This window comes from Diorhabda sublineata, chromosome 4 (genome assembly GCF_026230105.1).
Source record: "Diorhabda sublineata isolate icDioSubl1.1 chromosome 4, icDioSubl1.1, whole genome shotgun sequence".
Classification (NCBI taxonomy): domain Eukaryota; kingdom Metazoa; phylum Arthropoda; class Insecta; order Coleoptera; family Chrysomelidae; genus Diorhabda; species Diorhabda sublineata.
The window spans coordinates 8,834,773-8,858,839 of record NC_079477.1 but is presented as its reverse complement, the minus strand read 5'-3'; the positions used below and the strand labels follow the sequence as shown (position 1 = coordinate 8,858,839).

General features: G+C 31.2%; 1 protein-coding gene across 1 annotated transcript in view; it reads right to left on the bottom strand.

Moving 5' to 3' along the window:
* Positions 1–24,067, bottom strand: part of LOC130442499 (protein Wnt-1) — a 57,094-nt gene that overhangs the window by 17,235 nt on the left and 15,792 nt on the right. Inside the window, exons 4-5 of the mRNA XM_056776659.1 lie at positions 22,690–22,704; positions 19,536–19,812 (exon numbers count right to left, since the gene is read on the bottom strand). Coding sequence (XP_056632637.1) covers positions 19,536–19,812; positions 22,690–22,704 — 292 coding nt within the window. The remainder of the gene's footprint in view (positions 1–19,535; positions 19,813–22,689; positions 22,705–24,067) is intronic.

The window sequence follows — 24,067 nt, the reverse complement described above, 5'->3', positions numbered from 1 at the left end:
TATTGATTTAATTATTATTAATACAATTGAGCCACTAAATGAAAGACGATTTTCTTTTTTTAGCAGTATTCCCAATCTCCTCTATAACTTTCATTTCTTCACTTGTCATTATTGTATGTTTGTGAATGAATCCGGACTTAAATACCTCAAATTCTCAAAACCTACGTAAGACCAGGATAGAGGATAGAGGATAGAGGATTTAATTAACTAATTAAAATAAATGCGGCCATTTTCGCTTGATTTCTTCGCTCAAACGTTGCAATAGTTTCGCATAATACTCGCCGTTGATTGTTTCTCCTCTTTCAAGATAGTTAATGAGAATTATATCACGCGTATCCCAAAAAACACCTAAGCCATGACGTCATATGGAGCCGATTCTTCCTTTTCAGTACATCGTTTTGTTTTGGTTATGATGGTGTGAAATGATTGACCCACGTTTTATCCATGGTTATGAAACGGCTCAAAGATTTGATTTCATTTCTTTGAAACCTTACCGAATTCTCGATAGAAACATCTTCACGAGGTTGTTTTTGTTCTATTGTGAGCAAATGCGGCAACCATCTTGCGCACAGTTTTTTGAAAGCTTGCGCACTTTCAGTCGACGATCATCTAGTAAGTATTTGTGGTTTTTCTTCAATATTTATGAGTTCTCACCTCATTTGGTCGACCACTGCGATGCTGGTCCTCGCAGGTCGTACGGCTTCGTTTAAAGCCTGCTACCCAATATTTTACTGTTGATAACGAAGGAGCAGGTTCACCTATAGTAGAATCTAGTTCAGCTTTTATATTAGTTGGGATAATACCTTTCAAATAGAAGTATTGTATCACATAACGATGAACAATTTTTTCGTTCGCTATTGATGACAAATACTTAACAAAGTGGCGTCTTCAAACTTGAAACATATGATGTATAGAATGTGTACTTTCTAATACAGGTCAGGCCAGGTACTTCTAGGATCATTCTCGTATATGTAGATGTTATTTTTTAGACAGGAGATTGATTCTTTGAGCACTAATTCTGTTTGTACTATAACCAAAATTATTCTGTTTAATAATACAGATCCATCAATAAATTTTCTAACATAGTCAAAGGCGATTAATTTATATACTGACGTATTGTAGCAAAAAATTTAATACAGTCTTATTGATGTATGCCAAATATATTTAAATAGTACTAAATAGCTTAAATTTCTATTCTATTCTGTTTTTGCTCGAATATATTAAAGAAATTCTAGAGTACAGTAAGCTAGCACACCTCTGTATATCATTATACATACAGTGCGTAGTTTCAAATATTTCTGAATAGTTGTGTAATGTCTGCAAGATGAACTCAACAATACCTTCCTAACAGCTTCACGGTTTAATACTATTTTATTAGGGAACTTCTGAAAAATAGGTGTTACAATAGATTCACTGTATAGTAAATTCACCATTATAGATTTACGGCTTGGTATTTCGTGTACGGTAGCTTTTAGCTTTAGCCATATGATCGGATACGGTTCAGGTAATAATATTGTATATATTACTTTTTCAAAAGAATGGTAATCACTCATGACAAGCGCAATAAAATCCGTTTCTATTTTGGAGATACTGAATTAGAAGTCTAAATTGAATACTAACATTCAGATTTATTATATAAAACTACTAATGGGTAACAGCAGTTTTATTGAATGAAAAAGACTATCGTTTCCTTGAGCATAAAAATTCCAGTGGAATTATGTCAACTGTGAAAGCAATCTAAGCTGCCACTAATTTTGCGCAAGCAGCAATGAGAAACTGATTTTTATAGACAACTAATGTCTATTGGACTTTTTAAAAAATCACTCTACTTTCTAAGAACCATGTTGACTTGTTCCCATTATCAAAACATAAGATAAATTAAAGTAGTAGGAGTAGCATAAAGACTATTTCCCTTCCTGGTACCACAGCTACAAATCAAACACTACGACAGCTCTCTATTTGGATGATTCTGCCACAGTAATCAATCTGCTGGCGATAAAACCAAAATGACTAGAGGAAACGATTGGTGTAAAACAGAGAAGATTCAAGTAGTATTCTTCACGAAACATTAGATAATACCAGAAGTGAAGAGACATAGCGAGAGAAAAAAATACTTTGACCAAGAATTCCCTAGAAGTCATCCTGCACCAAGCTATGGCGTAATAAAAACTACATCGTTTGTCTATTGGATAACCACCACGCTTTTCGCATATAATACGCGGGTATAACTTTGCCAAATGTCAAAGAAATAAATATAGTTAAGAGAAACTATAAAGCGCGCTTTTAAAGCACATCAAACTAAAAAGATAAAAAGCTCTAGTCATTGTAAATCTCCAGCAGAGGATGCACGGATGTAAAATTTTTCTCGAACAACAAAACAAAATTTAAGGTGTTAAATTCTGAAGTAATATTGATGCAGATAATATAGTAAATCTTCAACAGAGTGCAGTTATAACATTTTTTTCTATATAAAGAGAAAATTTGCAGCGTGAACAGGATTTGAGCCCACTACCAGCGAATTAGGAGGTTTACGCCTTAGCTCGCTCGGCTAACGAACGCAATTTAAGTGGTTTGATATACTAATAGTAATAAGGGACACAAATAAACCCACATACAATTGAAGCTAATAACAGCGTGTTTAAAAAGGTCCAGCTCTAACAGAAAATCAACCTGAGGCAAGCTGAATACCCCATTCAGCAGATTTAGAAAGAATTGAACGAGAAGATTCAAAATATCATAGATGATATCAACCGGAGAAAATTTGAAGAGCTCAGGTCAGATCCAAGATAACAGCTGAACCACGTCCAGCAATGAGGACACCAAGAAGAATAAAAAGAAAAATATGAGTGATCATCTATTAGGAAAGCAACTGATCTAATTGGATTTCATTTGTTGTCTCGCAATAGATAATTATGCATTTTACTATTATTCTGTTATCGTCTTGAAGCGGAGTTGTACTCTGATATTCACAATGCTAATTTGAGCTTGGAATAGTATGACAATAACGGAATTAGCAGGCAACAACTCTATCAATTGTAGAAAGTATTCATCTAGTTCACTCTCTACAAAATCATGATTTTCCCAATATGGGTGAAATAGCCTATAACCAATTGTATTACATAATTTAATAAATCCGGAGCGCTTCTACTGATTTTCAAATTGATAGAAATGTGGTTCTTTAGAATTATATTTCTCACTCCTCATTTGAGAAGACATGTACTTTCACAGTGAATTTGTTTGATATTCTTAGATATATTATTGTTTATTGGCGTTTTCCTCTATTTGATTAGAAATGATTAGAATTAATGATAACAATTAATTATCTTTTTTTTTACGTGGGAGAGATGATGAAACTGTTGTTGTTTTCATCAATTGGCTCATGCAAATCAATAGTTATGTATTTCTTTGTTCAATATATTCATGGTATGACAAATACTTATAATTTTATCGAATTCCAAGACACTAACTCCTTAATAAACACAAAAATCACTGGAAGACATTTCGTAACAACTTTATTTGATGAAAATATTGAGTTCATGTAAAGGAATTTAACTGTAATTTTTAGCCCATTTAAATAAATAGCTTCAGCTGATTTTCGATTGATTTAATTAATTTCGAATAGTAATCTTATTGTGTAGTGAAGTGATCTCAATTTCGTTCCGATTAAATCCGTCCTTGAAGACAAAGAACGAAAGCATCCAAAACATTTTAATTCCTGAGAGAGCAAAAACATCTTTTCTGGTTTTCATACGTGAGCAAATAAACTCGTGTGTGAGAAGAAAGCCGATGCATCGATGCAGCTGAAGTGCATGATGCTTGTACACAACACTCCATATCATATATCGTACACTGAAGGTAATAATAAACATATAATGACTTTTAACTTCGAAGATGACAGCTCTACTATGATACCCGTTGTTTATGGCCATGTTGAAAAACAGTACTGGATGTCTCACATTGAAGTATTCCAAGTATTGATCATATATCCATTTTTTTTAATATCAGACTGTCGATGGAACAGTAAATCATAAAATATTATTGCCATCTTCATTTCATTTCAATTTGTAATTTTTTTAACCGCGTGCCACGATTCGTGCTATGTTTTTTTGTTTTAACTTTTATGAACAAATGAAAAGACTTAATTAACACGTTTGCTCATCTTCTATTTATTTATTGTTTTATATATGACAAAAAAAGGAATTACACTATAAGAGAAAATTTGAATTAAAACCAATTCAAAAAAAATATAAGCAAGACAATTAAGATGGTTTGGTCATGTTATGAGAATGGGAGAAGCATGACCAAAAAAAAGAAAGAAAGACCGAGGAAGAGAAATTAAGAGCAAGGAAAAACGATGCATAAAATGGCAGGAAATTAGAGAAAAGACACAAGATAGAAGAGAATGGAAATTGCTGTGTAGACGGAAGCCCACGTAATGACTCAGCTCCAACATGCCTTACACCTGGAATGGTAAAAAGGCTTCAGCATTAAGTAAGTTGAGTAGCTCTAATTTGATATTATTGAATAGTAATCTAATGAGATTCTATGAATATCTTTTAATTAATAGATAGTTTACGCTGAAGACTATACTTATTTTGATTAAAATCACTATTAAACATATAGTTAATCATTTTCAACATATTTGTAATTCAAATGTGGAAATAGACAACATTTCCAGGATTATTTCCGTCAACTTCTATACTTTCCCTTTTTTCTGTACTTTTTGTCTATCCATATTTCCATTTCTATTTTTTTTCAAACATGTCCAACTAAAATAAAAAAGTATCTGATTCATAAGTTCCTCACGAAGAAAGTATTTCTAGTACTCATTATTTTTCGATATCGTCAGTACACACAATTTAACTAACACATCTTGGTTCTACACTAGTTTTGAATTGAGGTAGACAAAAATATTCATTTGCTCGAATTTAATTTGATTCACCCAGTACTCTTTTTATGAGATTACTTGAAATTCAATTGGAACTATTTTCAACATCTTGGTATTTATCAACAAAGCTCGCAACTATCACTTCTTCCCATCTATCTCCATTTTAGTGAACGAAAAATTTTATTCATATAAAAAAATCAGCAAATAAATCGATTTGATTCGAAGCACTCAACTATATTTTTAAAATTACATCAAAAAGGTGAGATCAAGCTACAACGATGTAACATATTTCAGCCTATGAAGCTTTGTTTGAACGATGTTCAAAAAAATAAATTTTGATTTGTGTTTCAGAACAATAAGTTATAATGCTACAAATTTCCGCTCCGCTATTCAACTACATTCATTGTTTTTCCGTCACCAATATTTTGGTTAATCTTATTTTTAATTTCTTTTTCTATGATTAATATACCTTTGATTGATTATAGTATACAGGTAATCTACTAAATACCTTTTAAACATCTAAAGTTGCTACATTTTCAAATAATGATCTTGTGTTTTTCATGTTATTTCATTCTTCTATCTGTTAAATTGCCAAAACTTTAATATATATACAGTAAAGTCAAATTATTTTCAGGTAAATTCAAAAAATAATACAGAAACTTGACTAGAGAAAAAGAAATATTTTACATATAGCTTCTAGAAGTAAGAAAAGAAAAAACGTATATTTTTCTTGTGGATATGTGGATATAAGCCATCTTTTCAAGTCCAGGAACAGAAAAAAATCCGAGAGGGCTGAATCTGGAGAGGGTGCATGAGGCAGCAATTCATAGTTTTGGCCATTGCAATAACGGGTGTGTGAGCTGTAGCATGGTCTTGATGAAACACTCTCTTCTTAGCCAAATGCGGCCGTGTTTGCTGGATTTCTTCATTTAAAAGTTGCAAAAAGTTCACATAATACTCGGCGTTGATAGTTTTTCCTTTTTTAAGATTGTTTCATACTTCGTGTTCATGATAATGTCTAAATTTTTTTAGCTCAAGCATTAACCTAAACATGAAGCTGTCTCATATATTTGAATATGTTATCTCAAAATTTCATAAATCCAGTTTCACTATCAATTACTTTTAATTTTGATTCAAAATTATTATAAATATTTATAAAAATTTATAAATCGATCAGTAGCCCGTTTTACTAATATAGTTTTTCAAGCAAAAATTCGTCACTACTTTATCATCAATATGAATTTATTAAGAGGCATTCATCTGCCAATAAGAAGAAGAATGAAAAATACCAACTTAATAAGCTATATTTACAACTGACACTCTATGGTTCGCGTGGGCCAAAACTCTACAGGTGTCCCGCAGAGTTATATTCAGGGTGGCAGGTAGATGTTACCATACAAAATACATCTTCATTCCTATGATTTAATGGTCTGCCGAGATTTTATATTGCCATAACAACTAATTAAGTGAGTATTAATCCATTGAAGAATTCAGGTACAGATTCACTTCTTTCACTTTACTAAGGGTCATTGTCATTTTCTTCGGAACCTTTTCTGATAATGATTGATAGACATTTAAACTAGAAAGTATCGTTTTTATCTAGATTCAAAATCGAAATCGATAAGCTAAACTATGTCATATTGTTGTAGTTTCTTCAAAAGTGTAGAAAAAATTATTGAAATCTTGTTTTCAAAAATGAACATCAACTATGATGAAGCCAGAAAAAGAAACGGTAAAAGAGAAAAGTGTATTTTAAACTAAGAAAGAAACTAGAAAATATTGCCTTTGTCTTAAAAATGTAATTGAAATATCAGTTTGAAACCATGTAACTTGATTTGTTTGAAGATTCAGTCGAAATTATGGTGAAGGCTTGGCTGTTCTTGTGCCTTAAGAGAATATAGATTAACTATTCTTCGAATGTTATTTTGGATTTCATTTCCAAAATGAAATCAATTCGATACCAATAATGGCAGACTCAACATAATAAAATAACCCATTCATGACATTTACTTTTGAAATTGATTTGAAAAGCATTTAAATTATTAAACAATGTGTCAAGGAAACATAAATTATATGAGACAAATTTTACAGATAAAAATAAATCCAGTTCTTGAATTTATAGCTTAATACTAAAGGAAAATATTTAGGAAGTCTACCTGCATAACACTAATAAATGTCTAGTCAATAAGATCTTCTTGAAAATAAATAAATATTTAGAAGATGAATATTTATATGACACAGAAATAACCACAAAGTATGCTTGAGGGCCATGGAATAGGTTGAAAAATAAATAATAAGTTTGGAAACGAAAAAAGGTGAAAATGAACCATTAAGAATATGTTTTTCTTTTAAATAAATAATTAGAAATATAAAACTCCCTGGAGGACCAGAAATTGTGATAAAAAGTGGGTTAGGCCATTAAACTTATTAAGGAAAATGAAGTATAAGAACTTGGAGATAAAATGTATACCAAATAGATTGAAAATGTAAAAGAAGCATCAGAGTCAAGGTGGATGAAATTGGAAGGAATAAGAGATAATAAGATTTATAGATAAATGTTGTTGTCGCAACTAACTCATTTCTACTTTTAAATAGCTCGTAAATAATATTACATCACATCATAACTTTGAACATATTAAAAAGGATACTACTAAAACTAAGTCACTAAGTGGGTTATGATAAAAGATAACAATTTTTACGACACCTCGTATATTTCGAATTTTTGACCAAGTTTGTCATGTTCAAACGAAACAAAAAATAAAATATATTCAAATTTGATGTGACATTGTTTATGATTAAATTGTTGGACCTATATTTTTAGGCCGCACATTTACAATAGCAGCGTGCCGCATTGATATTGGGAATTTTTAAAACAAAAAGTGGATGACTTGATGTTTAGATTGGTTATAAAGCATCCATTTTACGTCCATTCAATAAACCAAATTTAATTCCGATAGGCGCGTTTTGTAGCCTGATGTGATTATTGAAACCAATTCAAGCTTTAATAGTTACCAATTTTAGGAAAAGATAAGGACTCTGTAATTATAAAGATGGTGGAAGTTATTTATAGCATTCATTGTTGAAGGGTTTTTATAGAAAAAATATTGTTTTCAGGAATGATTTCCCATAATTTTTATATCCATTAGTTTCACGAAATTTAAAAATTCCCTATTTCTTATAATAAAACCAATATATGCTTATATATATTCGACATCTGAAATAAAACAGCGGCAAAATAAACAAAAATTTAAATTGTCTTCGATGTATTGTCCACCCTATGTATATTTCATTTTGGGAAATATAACCAATTGTTATGTATCTTTTTGAGTTGAATAACCTGGTAAAATTATTATATATTATCTCCTTTCTCTGTGTTCAAATCAAATAAATTACAGTTCAGGTTTTGATAAATTATTTTGAGAGCTACTAGAATAAATTTGATTTACTAATTTATACTATACTATACTAGCTGACCCGGCAGACCTCGTATTTCAATGGATTAATAAAAGAACTTTTGTATAAAATAATTTTGAAACAAACAAAATGAATCTGTTTTTTATTAAAACAAATATAAAAATGCTCGTTATGAATGAAGTTTTATTATTATTTTCGAATAATTACACATGATGTTGCTTACTTAAAAAACAGAGTTTTCATGTAATACTGGTTATTTATAAGGTTTCGATTTTATATTGACTAATATACACAGTTATGATACAGTCTGTTAATAAATTTAACCTTTCTTGATGAACTATAGTTTTTTTTGTTTTGTGGTGCGTAAATAAAACGATGACGTTTTTTCTACGCGCGATGCGATTTATTTATGATCATCGCAAAGCCATACATAACGAAAATTGTAAACGTTTAGAATCGAATGATAAATCCGTTGAAATCATTGGTATACGATACGAGGGATCAAGACATCCTCTCGTTTGTATTTTCCCTTTATGATTGTTACCTCCATGACATTATTCATCACTTTTTTCACAGCCAGTCTTGTTCAATTACACAGTCTAGGTGATAATCCAGGCAATTCCGATGAGCCTAATAACTTCGTGGGTTAGTTGACTACGTAATTTTGATTCATAACGGTGTCGACTGACTTTAAGGAAACCAACTGTCCCTGAAAAAAAAACTGAATGGTCGCAAGATCCTCAATTTTCTTTACCGCCAATATTGCTTGTTCATTCAACCAATGATGTTTATTGAACTGTTGCGCTATATTTGGGAAAACACGCTGAATTATCTCCTGTGATGTGACAGAACTCTGCGGGTAATATGATGAATCCTGTCGAGGTGTCCACTGCGACTTCACTATTTCCAATGTCTAAAAACTGCTTCGTCAACACATTTGCAGTTTCATCTTGTTGCAAAAATACTCGCATGTTCGAAGGAAGGACTCTTTGGCTAAGGTATCGATCGACATAGAATTTGGATTGATATATTAGTTGGTTGTCAAATATCAAATATTATCGTTGCGTTCAGAAATTCAATATGTGACAAAACATCAAGGAAAAACAAAATTTTAGGTTGTGTTCAATTCCGAACATTTTCATATTTCTTTATCTTTTAAACCTTCACTGGACTTCCAAAAATAATTCAAGACCAAAATAGCCAAATCGGTCCAGCCGTTCTCGAGTTTTAGCGAGACTAATGAACAACAATTCATTTTTATATATATATAGATAGCAACATAATTGAATTTAGTATTTAGACCAAAGAATCTACATTATATTTAGAATGACTTACAATCCAGATCAGTCTGACCCTATAGAAAGTCTACCAATTAAAACATGTAAAGATAAATTATAATATAATCCAAAAACATAAATCTCCTCACAAAAACGAAGACCAATTACAAACAAATAATTATTGAAAGTTATGAATGATCTAAAAGATTTTTAATATGCGATTAGGACCAGGTATAGTAATAGAGAACAGTGTTTGTAACAATACACGAATGCATGTAAACCCAACGGCTATACATCAAATCCTTCTCTGCGGGTATTCCAGTGATGACGTAATTACCCAGCTCGGGCCACAGGGGGCGCAGATTATCATTCAACGATAACTCATATCGGAACAGGTGCGGACTAACGTATCTTGATTTCTTTTTATAATAGGCAGTAATTTCATCACATTTATTCGAAAATTGTATTAATGTTGTTAATTTATAGCATTAAAAAAATATAACTTCAAAATTTGAAAGAGAAATTATTAATAAACGGAACGATAAGTATTTGATACAAAAAGTAGTATCATAAAAATGTGAAATTAACGGGAATAAACGAATGATACTATTATGATAGACGCAATTTGAAGAGCAAAAATAAATGTCTTAACGAATAAAAAATAGTGTGTACTGATGAATTCGGATAAGGCAAAATAAATAAAAAGTAGATAACTTCGTTAATTTTTGTTGGTACGTTCGAAAGAAAAATAGAATCTTAAAAAAATGAAAAGGTATTTAAAAAGGAGATAATTAGAAATAATAAAACACTGAAATATTTAAGTGAGAGTTTATGATAAAATTACGAAAGTCAAAAAAATATTGGTGTTGGAAATCCAACCACTGATGGTTGATAAACGAAAAGGTCGTTGAAAACAGTATGATTAACTGTAGGGCCAAACTAAATCACTAAACGTACATTTTGTCTCAATCAAAACACATGTACTATTAGAATATAAGAAAATAATAATGCTTGTATCTAATAACGTTCACCTTATAAATAATAACATTAATATTGATAGAAATATATATAAGAATACATATGTAGTTGTCGACAGTGACATTGATATCAATGTACTCACTGACCAACGTATTGTCAGAGGTCAGTAAAGATAATATAGTGTAAGCGTTATTAAATGTGTAAGTTGAAAATAGACCAATGCCTTCGCCCTTTCACAATACTGGTTATCCTTCAATCGCCACAATTTAATAATACTAACTATACTAATGAGCCGTAAGATACAAGAAAGATTTATTTACAAATTATCATAATTAACTATAAAATTGGTATGAAAATTTGTCATCTTGTTCATAGATAAAATTATTAGTAATCATTAAACGACTTATGTGGGGCTGGTTGAGTGATTTTGTTTCTTTTTTGTTTGTTGCATGTACTAATGCGCTGAATTGTTATAAAACTGTATATTTTTTTGCAATATTTTTCTTATTCTTATCGAAATCATCAATGTATTTCTGACTCACAGATGTTGATTATCAGATATTTTATAATAATTTTTGTTTTGGTATTTGGTACACTGAGCATAAAAAAATCCATACAATCACATTATTAAACCAACCTAAAATAAATTATGTAATTGACTGTAAAAGCTTCTATTCTTTTAGCTCTGAATAACGTCTGAGATACACTGAAATACCACATTTAACTTTTATATTACTTTTTGGATTCTTCGGGCAATAAATTTTGTATGGTAACTTCAGTTACATGTTAGGTGTAAACAATAATTTATCTCCAATGATTGAATTCATATTTTTCAGCAAAAAAATTATAAAAATTTGGTATTTCCCCCTTAAAATGAGTATCTAATTGAACAAACACATACAATTGATATGAATTATCATTTAATAGAATAGTGGTAAGATATTGAAATAAAACAATCGTATTCGAAAGCAAATGTAGCTATGTGATCATTCTAATGTTTTTCAATATTTACTATTAAATAATTAAATATACCCGCACAAATGGAAACATTTTTTTTTATTTCTATAGCGTATTTTAGCATTCATTTAGGAGGCACCACAACTCGTATGTATGTACCTTAACATGTATGGAATGTTGCGACAGTTGACAATTATAAAAATATTTGGTATATCTACAGTCTGGAGAAAACCACAACATCATTTTGACAACTCCTGTATTTATGCCGTTAATATTAAAAGCATATATATAAATAATACACAAAATTGAGAAATCGCAATCTTTATCATGCAAGAATATCTGTAGTGCATTCGGAAGAAATACCCAAACCAGAAGTCTTTCTAACCTCACAGAGGATAGTACAGAACAAAAATATTGTATGAAGCTTCAATTCAGCAACAAATATAAAGCAAATTTAATAATTTTTGAGTTTCAGCAAAAAAAGACAGAAACTGAAAGGAACCTGCTGACATACCGGCAACCAGATTTGAAACCAAATCAATTTACACCATAATATTACACTTTATTCTCATAGAAATGAACATCTTCTACCAATTTCGTTTTAAGAAAATAACCTCGTTTTTTTTCTAGCAATATGAGAGAGCTCTTAGCAGAGTTTTACTGAGTACGATTTGGGTTATTCAAAAATGCTAAGCCTTCTCTTGTATTCCATATATTTTACCAGAAGAGCTAAAATTAAACATTGAAACAACATAAATTGACATTCACATGCTGAAAATTATTCAAAAAACACCAAATAGTGATCATTGAAGCTTTGGTAGCATTTATTTGTGAAACTTATTGATTCCAGAATTATTTTACGAACTTGCCAAATAAATTACTAGAATTAGTACCAAAAGTTTCTATAATTGATTGGTCCTTAGCCTAAGGATTGGATCCTGAGCCGCGCGGACCACACTGAAGTTAACGCTTGGAGTTCATTTTATTATTTGTTGGTCTTATTGGAATTAAAGACTTAAAGAATGTAATAAGAATTTTTATAATGTTGTGTGAAAGGTCCCTGTGACGGTATACAATTTTTCCAACGTGGTATTTATGTTGAGAATTAGTAGAGAGAAGATAGTGAATAACTTGGGGAAGCTCAGCTTAAAATTTTCTTAATTGTCTCATTATTCAGCTGCAATTTATGATTTAGCTTCTTCCAAAGATAATTTGGCTAAGTATAAGTATAATAGTGACCAAATTTCATGAATAGTAAACATTGTCACAGCAGAAAAAAAGGCGTGATTAATCTATCTTACCAATGCAATGATTTGGCAAACTTCATTTTAGTAATCCATCGAACTTTTTATTCAAATTGAAAGCAGAAGTTACGTACTCTACAATACTTTTAATTTGATTGGAGAAAAATATAACTATTAATTAATATATATATATATATATATATATATATATATATATATATATATATATATATATATATATATATATATAAAGGGGCCGTTCCGAGTCTGGAAGGTGAGTTGAGATTATACAAAGATAACTTTTTGAAAAATGTTTAAGGTTTTAACACTCTTTTTAAATGCCTGTTATTGCTTACTACTTTTGTCGCTGTAGTTTATAATTATGGAGAATAAATATTAATTTAGGCAGACAAACAACTATAATGTGTCTAAATTAGCGGTTGTACGGTCAAGTTTTTTATTCTTTCATTGAAATATCGCTTTATCATCATCATTTTTAAAATGGTTATTGCAGTGAAGGAATCCGCCAACAAAAAAAATATTAAAGTGCATCTATCAGCGAATAATTTAATTATAAAATTTAAACGCAATTAAAAACTGCGCGGGTAACCGTTAATAACATGTATACAGGTGTAAGATCAGAGAGTTTTTAATCAAAGTCTGCTTTTTGAAATAAACTATATAAAAAGAAAATAACATAAAAGTTATGGTTGTTTTTTTATTATATATAAAAAATCTTATACTTTTGTGAATAATGATGGAACATTTTAATAAATTATGAATTTATACAATGTGGTATTATTGATGTAGAAAATGTAATTGCGATGAAATAAACATTTCCCAATACGAATTAACAACCAGTCTCCTCTCTGCAAACAAAAATTTGAATATGAAAGTGCCCTAATATCCTGCTAATAATAAGCCTCGAGTGTTTTTTTAGGTCTGTAAATATATTTGTCATTTGTCAAAGGGCTGGAATACAAAAGACTTGCACGTATGTCCAGATGTTAGCCCTTTTCTTTGTTTGACAAATCTTTTAGTGGACATGTAAAATACAAGTGGACTCGATTATTGCTTTGTACGCCTCGCCAACTCAACAAAAGGGGAATGTCAAACAAATACTTAATTAAAGATTAAGTAAATATATTGAGAGGCGAATAATGGGGATGAAAGCAGGCTGTCTTTTACATTCTTGGGATTATGATGTGCAATTTGATATAGTGCATACAAATAAATGAGAATTTGTAAGGTTGTTTCTTTCGTAATGAAGTGAAACCATATTTCGCATTTCCACTTTCAATTTCAGATGAGAGTGTGACATCATTAGAATCATGAACATCTGATAAATGGATTAATGTAAGGTTCAGTTTGGTACTTTGAATTTATTCTAATGAAGTAGGTCCACAATTACAAGTATATTTGACATTATAATTGATTAAAACATTTAGAACTATATTGTTGTCATTCAGGATTTCCAAAATTTTTATTTGGGCGATGCTTTGAAAGTGATAATACTCAATGTAACTCCAACATACTATCAAACAAATTCTTCACCTATTATCCCTACTCGAGTCAAAGCTTGACACAAACGAAAAAATAATCGAAGCTACTGAAACATGTCCTGAACTTTCCTCATACCTCAAAGCAGATATAAGGATCCACAGTCCGTTGGACCCCATTTAAATAAAATTTCAAGATAAGTTGGATCATCCTGGCATTTTGATAATTACGAGAAATAAAATTTACTCTTCGCATATTTTTTTCTCTACGCTAAATGTTGCCTTGCAACGCTAATTCAAGAATCAGTTTTCCTATTTTACATGGTCGAAAAGATACAGCTAAACAAAACATTTATCGCACAGAAAATATGAGACACACACTAATGTGAGTGAGAAATTTCCTACGATAAAAAGATTGATAATTGATGATACACCACTCTATTAATACACTGCGTTTAGTCTTCTATTTCGAAGCAAGCCAATCAAAGCGACATGGTATATTGCTACAGCTACGGCATGGAAGGCTGGACATTGAAGACGACTGTGATTAACAAGCTGGAGGCTTTCTAGATGTAGCTGCACCGCAGAATGCTTAAGGTCTCTTGGACGGCTAGATTGAAAAACGAAGAAATTCTGAAACGCATCGGCTAACAACGTGAATTATTTGAATTAATTAAAAAGTGAAAAATAATAGCAAGATGAGGATTATTCTGATGCAATTCATATTTGTCTAAAGGCGCCTTGACATGGTATAAGACAACGTGCAAGAAAGTGCATACAATGGCATCACTAATAAAAATTCAGTAAAAATCAGTAAAAGTGAACGAACCTCTAACCTCAAATTTTGTGACCGGCTTAAAAATGAGAATAACAAAACAAGTACTAACTGGAACAGTGGTCAATGGATCACTGTCAATAATTATATATGCTGCTGTCTTGCTTTTGGAGCCTGATAGATAGGTTGGTTGTTAAGCTAAAAGTAAGCAGATAATGTTGTAAGTGCGACATCTTGAATGAAAGAACCAACTGAACTTTATCTGCGAATGCTTCTTATTAAGAAATATCGCGCCTTGCATAGCATTGGACGTTGTATTGCATCATATCAAGCGGCAATATTAGTTTTGAGATACACAAACAACTACGGACATGATGTTTATCTGACAAAAATACTAGTTGTTGCGTAATTGTGTAAATCAGAGGATTAGAAATTGTATCAAACTTAAACATATAATATAAATTGAGTTCAACTTTGATAAGATCTATTTTGGTATTATCCGTAAAATAAATGTCCCACATCAAAGTGACGAAAATTATATTTGCCACCTAACTGTTCACGCTCGATTTATCTCAAGTTAAAAAACTGAAAGTGACACCGTCCTTTTGTATAGAAATCGACAGCTACCAATCGGCAATCGTCGGCATACCCTGCACTCAGACTGTGACCTGCCGACGATCATTGATTAAGGACTCAAATTACCGATCAATTCCCACTAATAGTTTTAGCTTATAGATCCCCTATCAGGTAAAAATAACAAATAGCTCCTTTAGTTCTCAAGATCTGGCGATAAAAGACTACCCGAAATATCACTTTACTTTTTTTCCATTCCAATATACCTGATTCCAAAGGCGGAACATTCAATAAGGATAAAGGAAAATATCAATTCTTATAAAAGTAACTCCAAAAATACTTCAAAATCCATCTTCGTTGGCAATAATTTTTATGAAATAAGTAGCAATTCCGTTCGTTTCGAGATTTTTCCTCTTCGCTTACTACCAACAAACCGAGAATATGTATGTATGTATGTGATGAGGGTGTAAGTAATGTACACTACGACTTAAAGGATCTATTGTGTCCCATTTTCTTGCTGATCAGGATTTGGGATGGCTCAACAGATCCTCGTCTTCTATTTCATACGTACCCAGGTAAAATGTTATGGAGTTCCGTAGATTTTAATATTTCGAAAGAATATCGCTTTTAAACCTAGCCTCTTCAGGTGTCCTTCTTCTTCTTAAAGTGCCATCTTCAGACGGAGGCTGGCGACCACCATGGCTATTTGTATTTTATTCACAACTCTTCTAAATAATTGATTTGATGTGCAGTTAAACCACTCCCTTAAGTTTCGCAGCCATGATATTCTTCGTCGTTCTATACCTCTCTTTTCCTCTATCTTTCCTTGCATAATCAATCTCTGGAGGGCTGTCCCCTCATTACATGACCGAAGTATCTGTCCATCATATTCGTAGTATTCTTCTCAATATCCACATTTCAAAGACTTCCAGTTTTTTCATTATTGCTTTGTTTAAATTAGCAGAAGAATCGAATATTTGTAACAATTTATCATTCTCTTTTTCAATTCGTTATTCAAGTTTTTACATCGAAAGAAGTTTTTCATTTTATAAAATGCACTGCGAGCAATTTCAATTTTTATTTCAGTGCTGTTATTTCGCGACATTTGTATTTCTGTACTTGTTCAATGTGGTTATTTCAAATTTGTAACTGTGCAATCTGATCTTGCATTTTCGAGAAGTGCATGTAATTGGTTTTATTCAAATTCATGTGGCTCTTCTTACCTTTTCTGTAATAATTCTTAGAAGGTTTTCTATATTCTCCTCCGCTATTAAGAGAGTGTTGTCAGCATATCTTATGTTATTAATTGGGACTCCATTTACTAGAATCCACTTATTCAGGTGTCTATTGAGGTAATAATGTCCGGACAAGTTTTCCTGTTGGTATTCGTAGATTGTTCTTACTAACAAATATTTCCTGATTATATTTTCCCTGCCTCAACCCCTCTAGATTATTCCACTAACTGGTTCTACCATATCCACAATTTTTTTTTCTATTATTATTTCACAAAAAGGTCGGGGTACTATGGAGGATTTAACCGCTCCGACTTTATCAAAGTTTCAAAAATATTGCAAACTTTAATCTTTCACTGATGACAAATGACACACTCTGAAATCCAAGAAATACAGAAGAAGAATTGATGGTAGTATCATCATTTTTTGAATTATAAATTCTTATATTATTTTGATAAATAATTCACACTTGTGTGTAAAGAATCTACTTAGTCAAAATAGTTTAAGAACTACACCTACATTTGATTTGGTGGCGGATCATGGTGAATTGACAGTAAACAGAAAAAAGAATGATTACGTATATCCAAGATATGTGATCTGAAATTTGAATTTGAATTGAAATATCAATTTTATAGCCTCTTTTTTCATATAACGACGCCTTTGCAACACATTCTTCTTCTTTTTAATGTTAAATCGCTTCGATTTCGTTACTGTCCCGAAAATTATTTTAATTAGTGACTGACAAATTGATCGCTCTCGACAAACCAGATTGTAGTATTAATAGGCCATTAAAGAAATTAGAATAACATGTTCTCAAGCTGATATTTAAGACGTTATGGATGATTTTGAAGTAAACTGACGTTCTCAATATTTCTGTTCTTATTTAAATCTTGATTAACGTAATTACTGATAATTCTTGTAAAATGAACGGTGAAATTGGTTGAAAATTATATGTAATTAAAACAGATTAGCAGAACATATTACATAATAGTTGTTTTGTAATCAAGACACTAATTGTGTATGAGCGGGCTTGCAAATGATATTATGTTGATAACGAATATTATTTTATATCATTTGGATTATGAACATTTTAAATGCAGTAATTTTGGTTAAGAAAATATAATAGATAGAGCAAGTTTTCAGCATTTTAAGTACCTAAACACATTTTTTGTACTAGTTATGTCTGAATATATTTCAAAAGATCAAAGAAAGAGTTTTTATTTATAATAATTGTTAACGTGTTAGTTTCTTAAATAATCGTCGAAAATAGCCTGGATTTGGACCCTTTTAAGTAGAAATTTGAAATGCAGAGGACTCCAAAATAATGGTAGTGGTACATGAAAATGAAAACCTCGAAATACAGCTATGAAGTAGATAAAAAATTGTGATACTTTTTCCGTAAAAAATATGAGGATCATTTTCTTGTTCGGAACAATAGACAACTTTAAGCATTTTTAACACTCATGGATGCAATAATCAAAAAGAAAATTAAACCGAAGTGTGAAATCGGTTGCTACAGTTTCTAGTAAGTTATCATCAATTAGCAGTGTGTTCATAGTTAAATTGTGGGCGGCTGAGTGACCGTTCTCAAAAAATATTTACTATCACATATTAGATTTTTCTAAGTAGTATGAACTACTGGAGAACTACTCGAAGGAAGATTATACAGAAGATGAAACTCACACTTCCTAAAATCGTTTAAAATCCAACAACGATGGAGATTTGCGAAATATCCAAAGGATCTCCTACTTTTTTCTGAAGGAATAAAATTTTAAATATAAAAAGAATTAATCTTAAAAAGCTAACATAAACTTATGATATATATTTACTATATTTGAAGACAGAAAATTAAATAGTTTTTAAGGAATAAATGATAGCGTGGCTTGACGATTTTGCGTGAAAATAGGTACAAAAGAAATAACAATAGAAGATTTAGAACAGCCCAATTAGAAGAACTTTCTATTGGTCTAAGACATCCTTCTGGATTCATTCTGGACGATTCATTATCCTAAACATCAGATCAGAAGGCGGTTTTCTGGTTGTTGACTTACTGCTCTTCAAAGAATAACAGGTTGACGACATAAATGCCAAGGTTTTTAAAAATTTTTGTAAAGAAGTGTTAAGAAGGTTGGATAGAAAAACTTGCATTGTGATGTACAATGCATTCCACTGGAATAGGCGATTGAATAGATTACCAATGACGACAAGTTTTCTTTAAATGATATAGAAATTTATTTTGAAGTAAAGCTATTAATTTCAGCTTAATTTAATAAAATAGTGGAAAAAAATATTATAGATATAATTGCTGCACTTACAGAAGGCACAGTATTTCGTTTGCCACCTTACCATTATAAATTAGAATTGATTTGGAGCATCGGTTACATCCTACAATTAGGTTTCAATCTTCTTGTTGAATCATGGTATCGTAAAAAATATTAGCTGGATAAAGAATAGAAAAAACCGATTATCTGGATAATGACTCTCTAATTCTAAGTTTTGTTTATTTTTTTTGTGTATATTATTTATGTATATTATATGTATAAAATTGTGTATATGTATATTATGTATATGTATATTATTATATGTATAAAATTTGAATTAACAACAACAACCACAAAGTATTTTGATAATTAATAGGAAAAAAATATTTTCGAATGAGTACATCCATTGTTGTATCAATTTTTATGTTTAAACTCACCTTTATCCACAATTTTTCCAAACAAGTTTTTCCCTCGAAGAAAGTTTCTTGTGGAACAGTTCCATCTTTGATTCCTAAACTGGTATTGGCATTCGTTGATTGCCATCTTAGCTCCTTTTGCTATAGCGTCAAGTAAACCGGGATTTTCTCTGGCTAACCTTCGTTGTTTCCTTCGTAGAGTTCCATAATAAGCTGAGGAATCTAAGTGCGATTTTCCTGGGGAAAGGGGTGAGAGGTTATTTGGTTCCCCAGCTTTCGCAATACCCCTGAAACAAAAGTTTATTGAAGAAAATACGTAGTAAAATATGTATGATATTTGTAATGTACATTTGTTTTATATAAAATGCGTCATGTTCAATAGTAGAAAGCTTTTGTGTAACGTTATTTATGTTAATTCATAGTTCTGAATTTAATTATCAAATACTAGGGTATGATTATATATAATTATCTACTAATGTATATCAATTTAATAGAATAAAAGTTATGATTAGGAGTGTCTGAAAATTATAATTTCAAATCTAACAGTAATATATTATTTATTATATCCCTTTTTTCGAGCTTTTTAATTATATGTTGTAGGAAATTCGAAAATATAAATCAATTATAAAATGAAAATGAATCAGTGTAGTAATCACTATACAAGAATATCCTTTTATAAAAATGCAGTGGCGTCCGAAGAAATTTTATACTTAGTTGAAATCATTGAAAAACTCACTGCACAATAATTACGAAAAAGCTGAAACGTCATCAAATAGATGCATATTTTTGAATTACACCCCGAAAATATTTTTGTAGACAATACAAGTAACAATGTAGCCTTCTGCATAATTGTAGACTCCTTTTGATTCTGACGCATTCTAACCTAAAAATTGTAAATTCCATATAACCGATTTTGTCTGTGCTTACATCTGTTATAACCGGTTTTCAACTATTTTGTAAGCCTACTGTTCTTTGGCCTTCGCTTTAATTAGCTTCAGTATTTCCGCCACCCACTATGAAGGTTTTGGTTTTGGTTTTGGTTTTGGTTTATGAAGGTTTGTTTTTTTTTCATTTCTTAAAGCTTAAGGTGCTCGCTAATTTACCAGGAATTACCACCACTGGTTTATGTAACGTCAAAGATAAACTGCAAGCTTGACCAGGTTGCCCACGATTGCATTGATTCTACGTCCAGGAATCTAGGACTAAGGACTAAGGAATCTAACCTGCTCATTAGGTGCCTTCTATCTCTGTAATCTGTTCAATACATATTTAAATCTTTTCTCAAGATCGCCATAATTATTAGGTAATTCAATTTTGAATATGTTGCAAGGCAAAATATTGTGAATTATCGTTGTTTGATATGCTGACATGCCCTTGCCACTGCAGCATCATTCCCTTCAACTAATAGTAGCCCTCATCTATTTTGTGTGGCTGCAAACCACTCAAAAGTTAGGTATAAATACCAAAAAAATTATAAATCAATAAGAAAGTTATATCCATCCTTAGAAATTCTTTTATATCTTTATAAAATCATCACAAAACACTATAAGGCTGGTCTGAATGGGCGTTCCAATTAATCACCATACAACCAGATGTAATTTTTTCCAAGAATAATAACTTTTATATCAAGACATATCATACCTTGCATTGCTTTTCACGTCCCATGCTCCCACGAATAATACGTCTGCAAGACATAATAGTACAAGGAAATTTCAAACAAAAAAATTTACTAGTCCTCTCAATTACAGTACAATGATTCCAATGATGCTTCCCTAGCGACTAGAAAAAAACTATATATTTGCATATTTAATGGACATGAATTGCTTCTAGTTTAAAATTATATACTGACAAAGAAACGAAAACTGGAAAAGTTTTCACAATATTATTCCAGTCATACGGATTATTATCACATGCTAAGAACAATATTTCTCGTTAGGTAACCCATAAGAACCCCATGCGATCTTCTTTTTTTTGGGCTGTCAAATATAACGAATGTTAGATCATATCACAGCGAGCGAGAGAAATATTCTCTGTTGAAAATTAGGGTGAAGACATCTAGTACAGATCACACAAATCTGTTTCATTCGAAATTATTTGTGTCTGCGGTTCGATCTATTTTTCCATTGTTGTTGACATAAATCACAATCCATGTAAAAGGGTAGAGTCGTTTTAGAGATGACATAGAGATGCTTGATACGTACTCATTATGTGGTGACACCTTTTATGTAAATATCTCATTTAGAATAATTGTTAGATAGTTAGCAAATATTTTATCAGTCAGAACAATTGAATATGTCTAATTCAGTGTCAATTTATTATCGACTGGCTCAACACTAGTCTTCTCAACAAGAAGAAGGTTTTTTTATACCTAATCTATTACATTTCAACTCAGTTTAGTGAAATTATATCCTCTTGAATCATTCCAAATACCAGAAGGTGACTTTTTGTATTAAATTATCATATTTCCGGGGAGCCATAATGGATATTTTGGCTAAAATTCCTCACGCTAACTTCATCTATAACTTCCATGATTAAAGCTTCTGATCGATACATAGAAAATGAAATCGTACAGTCTATATAAATGTTTCTGTTTTAGTTTTCAATTGTGAGTTAAGGACCATATGTCAGTCGGGTAGATTTTTTAAAAACGCAGGAATTTTTTCAGATCCGATTACTCCGTTCAATTTATAAAAATTGGTGATTTTACCACAAGACAGTTAGAAAAATACACTCATTAAATGTCGCCAGTGAAGGAGAGTCTAAAATTTAATAAACAAATACCAAAATCTGTTTTTTTCCATCTTTTTTGCCTATTTTATCTGAATCTTCCAACTAATATGGTAAATTTACTACTACATTCTTGTTATGGTTAAGATATGAGATCAAACGTCATTTGAATAGGAGTCAAATTCGTGTTAATTTTTGTCTTGCTTACAATTTACTGAAATTTTGAAAACCGTAGCTATGCAAGTAAGTGAACAGGTACTTAGTGAAAAGTAGTGAACAATCACGTTCAATGACATTGCATATGGCGTTCAGTCACGAAGTTGACATCTTCTCTTTGGTCCGAAGTTTCTCCACTCATTTCTACTGATTCACGGCTTGAGGGATTTTGAAGTCTTACCCAAATATACAAATATCATAATTTTTATAGCGGCTCAACTTTTGTAACCATCTTTGTGCAAAATTTCTAAGTGTTCAAATCAAATTGGAACATCTTAAGGATAGTTTGTTCATTGACATTTAACTTATGAGTCAACACACGATTGATAAGGCCAGTCAGATATAATTAGCCTGCACAAACGGTCACATTTGCCTCGGTATGAATGATAACGAGAGCTCCTTCACGTGGATCGTTAACTTATGCCCCTTTTGTAATGCATCGCCCAATTTAAATATACTCGTTTTTGACAAAATCTTTTTCTTGACACCAACTTTAATTTGTGAAGGATTTCCAAGTGTTCAAATAATCTTGTATCATCTTGATGATAGTTTCTTTGCTCATATTTAACTAATCAGTCAAGACACGAATGTTGAGGCGTTAGTCAGACATGAGTAGTCTGCACAAACGATTACTTTCGCCTCAGTATAAATAAGAACGAGTGCTCCTTCACGTGGATCGTTAATTTATGCCTCTTTTAGATTGCATCTCCCAATTTAAACATACTTTGACATACATACTTTTTGACATACACTTTTCTTAACACCAACTTTGCGAAGGATTTCGGAGGGATTTTGCCGGATTTTACTAAAAGTGGAAAATAAGTCATCATTCTCACAACATACTAATTTGCTATCGACTCCAGGTTTGGAATAAAGCGCGAGGATCTAGGCAGATGTGTCTGAAGTGCATGCATGTTGCTAGTTCTCCAGTTATGATTAAACTCCCGATATAATTGCCAATATAAAACACCTATCGAATTTTTATTCATATTATTTAACACCAGTCCTTTATATAAAAAATGCAAAAGTGATAATTTAGATATCTGATACTACTGCCCCTCGTGCCCGACCCTTCATTATAAAACATCATGGAGCAGAGATGGAGCAAAAAATAAAATGAGTCTGCAATATCCAATAATCGAATTTGTAATTAAAATTCGGTGAATTTTCAATACAATATGAAGTATATACTTCCTAACCTTAGAAACAAATTTTAAACTAGAAATAAAATACTTCTACATGATCTTATCTTACACAACTCAATATTTGCTTAGAGTTTTTTCAACTATTTATTTAAAAAAATGTGATATTACAATAATATTATAACTAATTAAATTATGGTGATCTTCATTTAACAAACAACATTTTCAATGATTAGCTGTTTATTGTCCTAATCACGCCAGCACGGTCCTGACGAGAAGCTTAACACAAACTTAAAGAATCTTTGTATATAGTCCTCTCCATGCAGTAGTGGCTAGTTTTTTGTCGGTGTACCGGGTGACATACCTTCAACTGTGGAATTTTGAGATAAGGGGTTAACTTATAGCCAAGACAAAAAGTATAGATAACACCGATGGAGATGATCGCCGTTCTCACGCTCTCTACTTTAA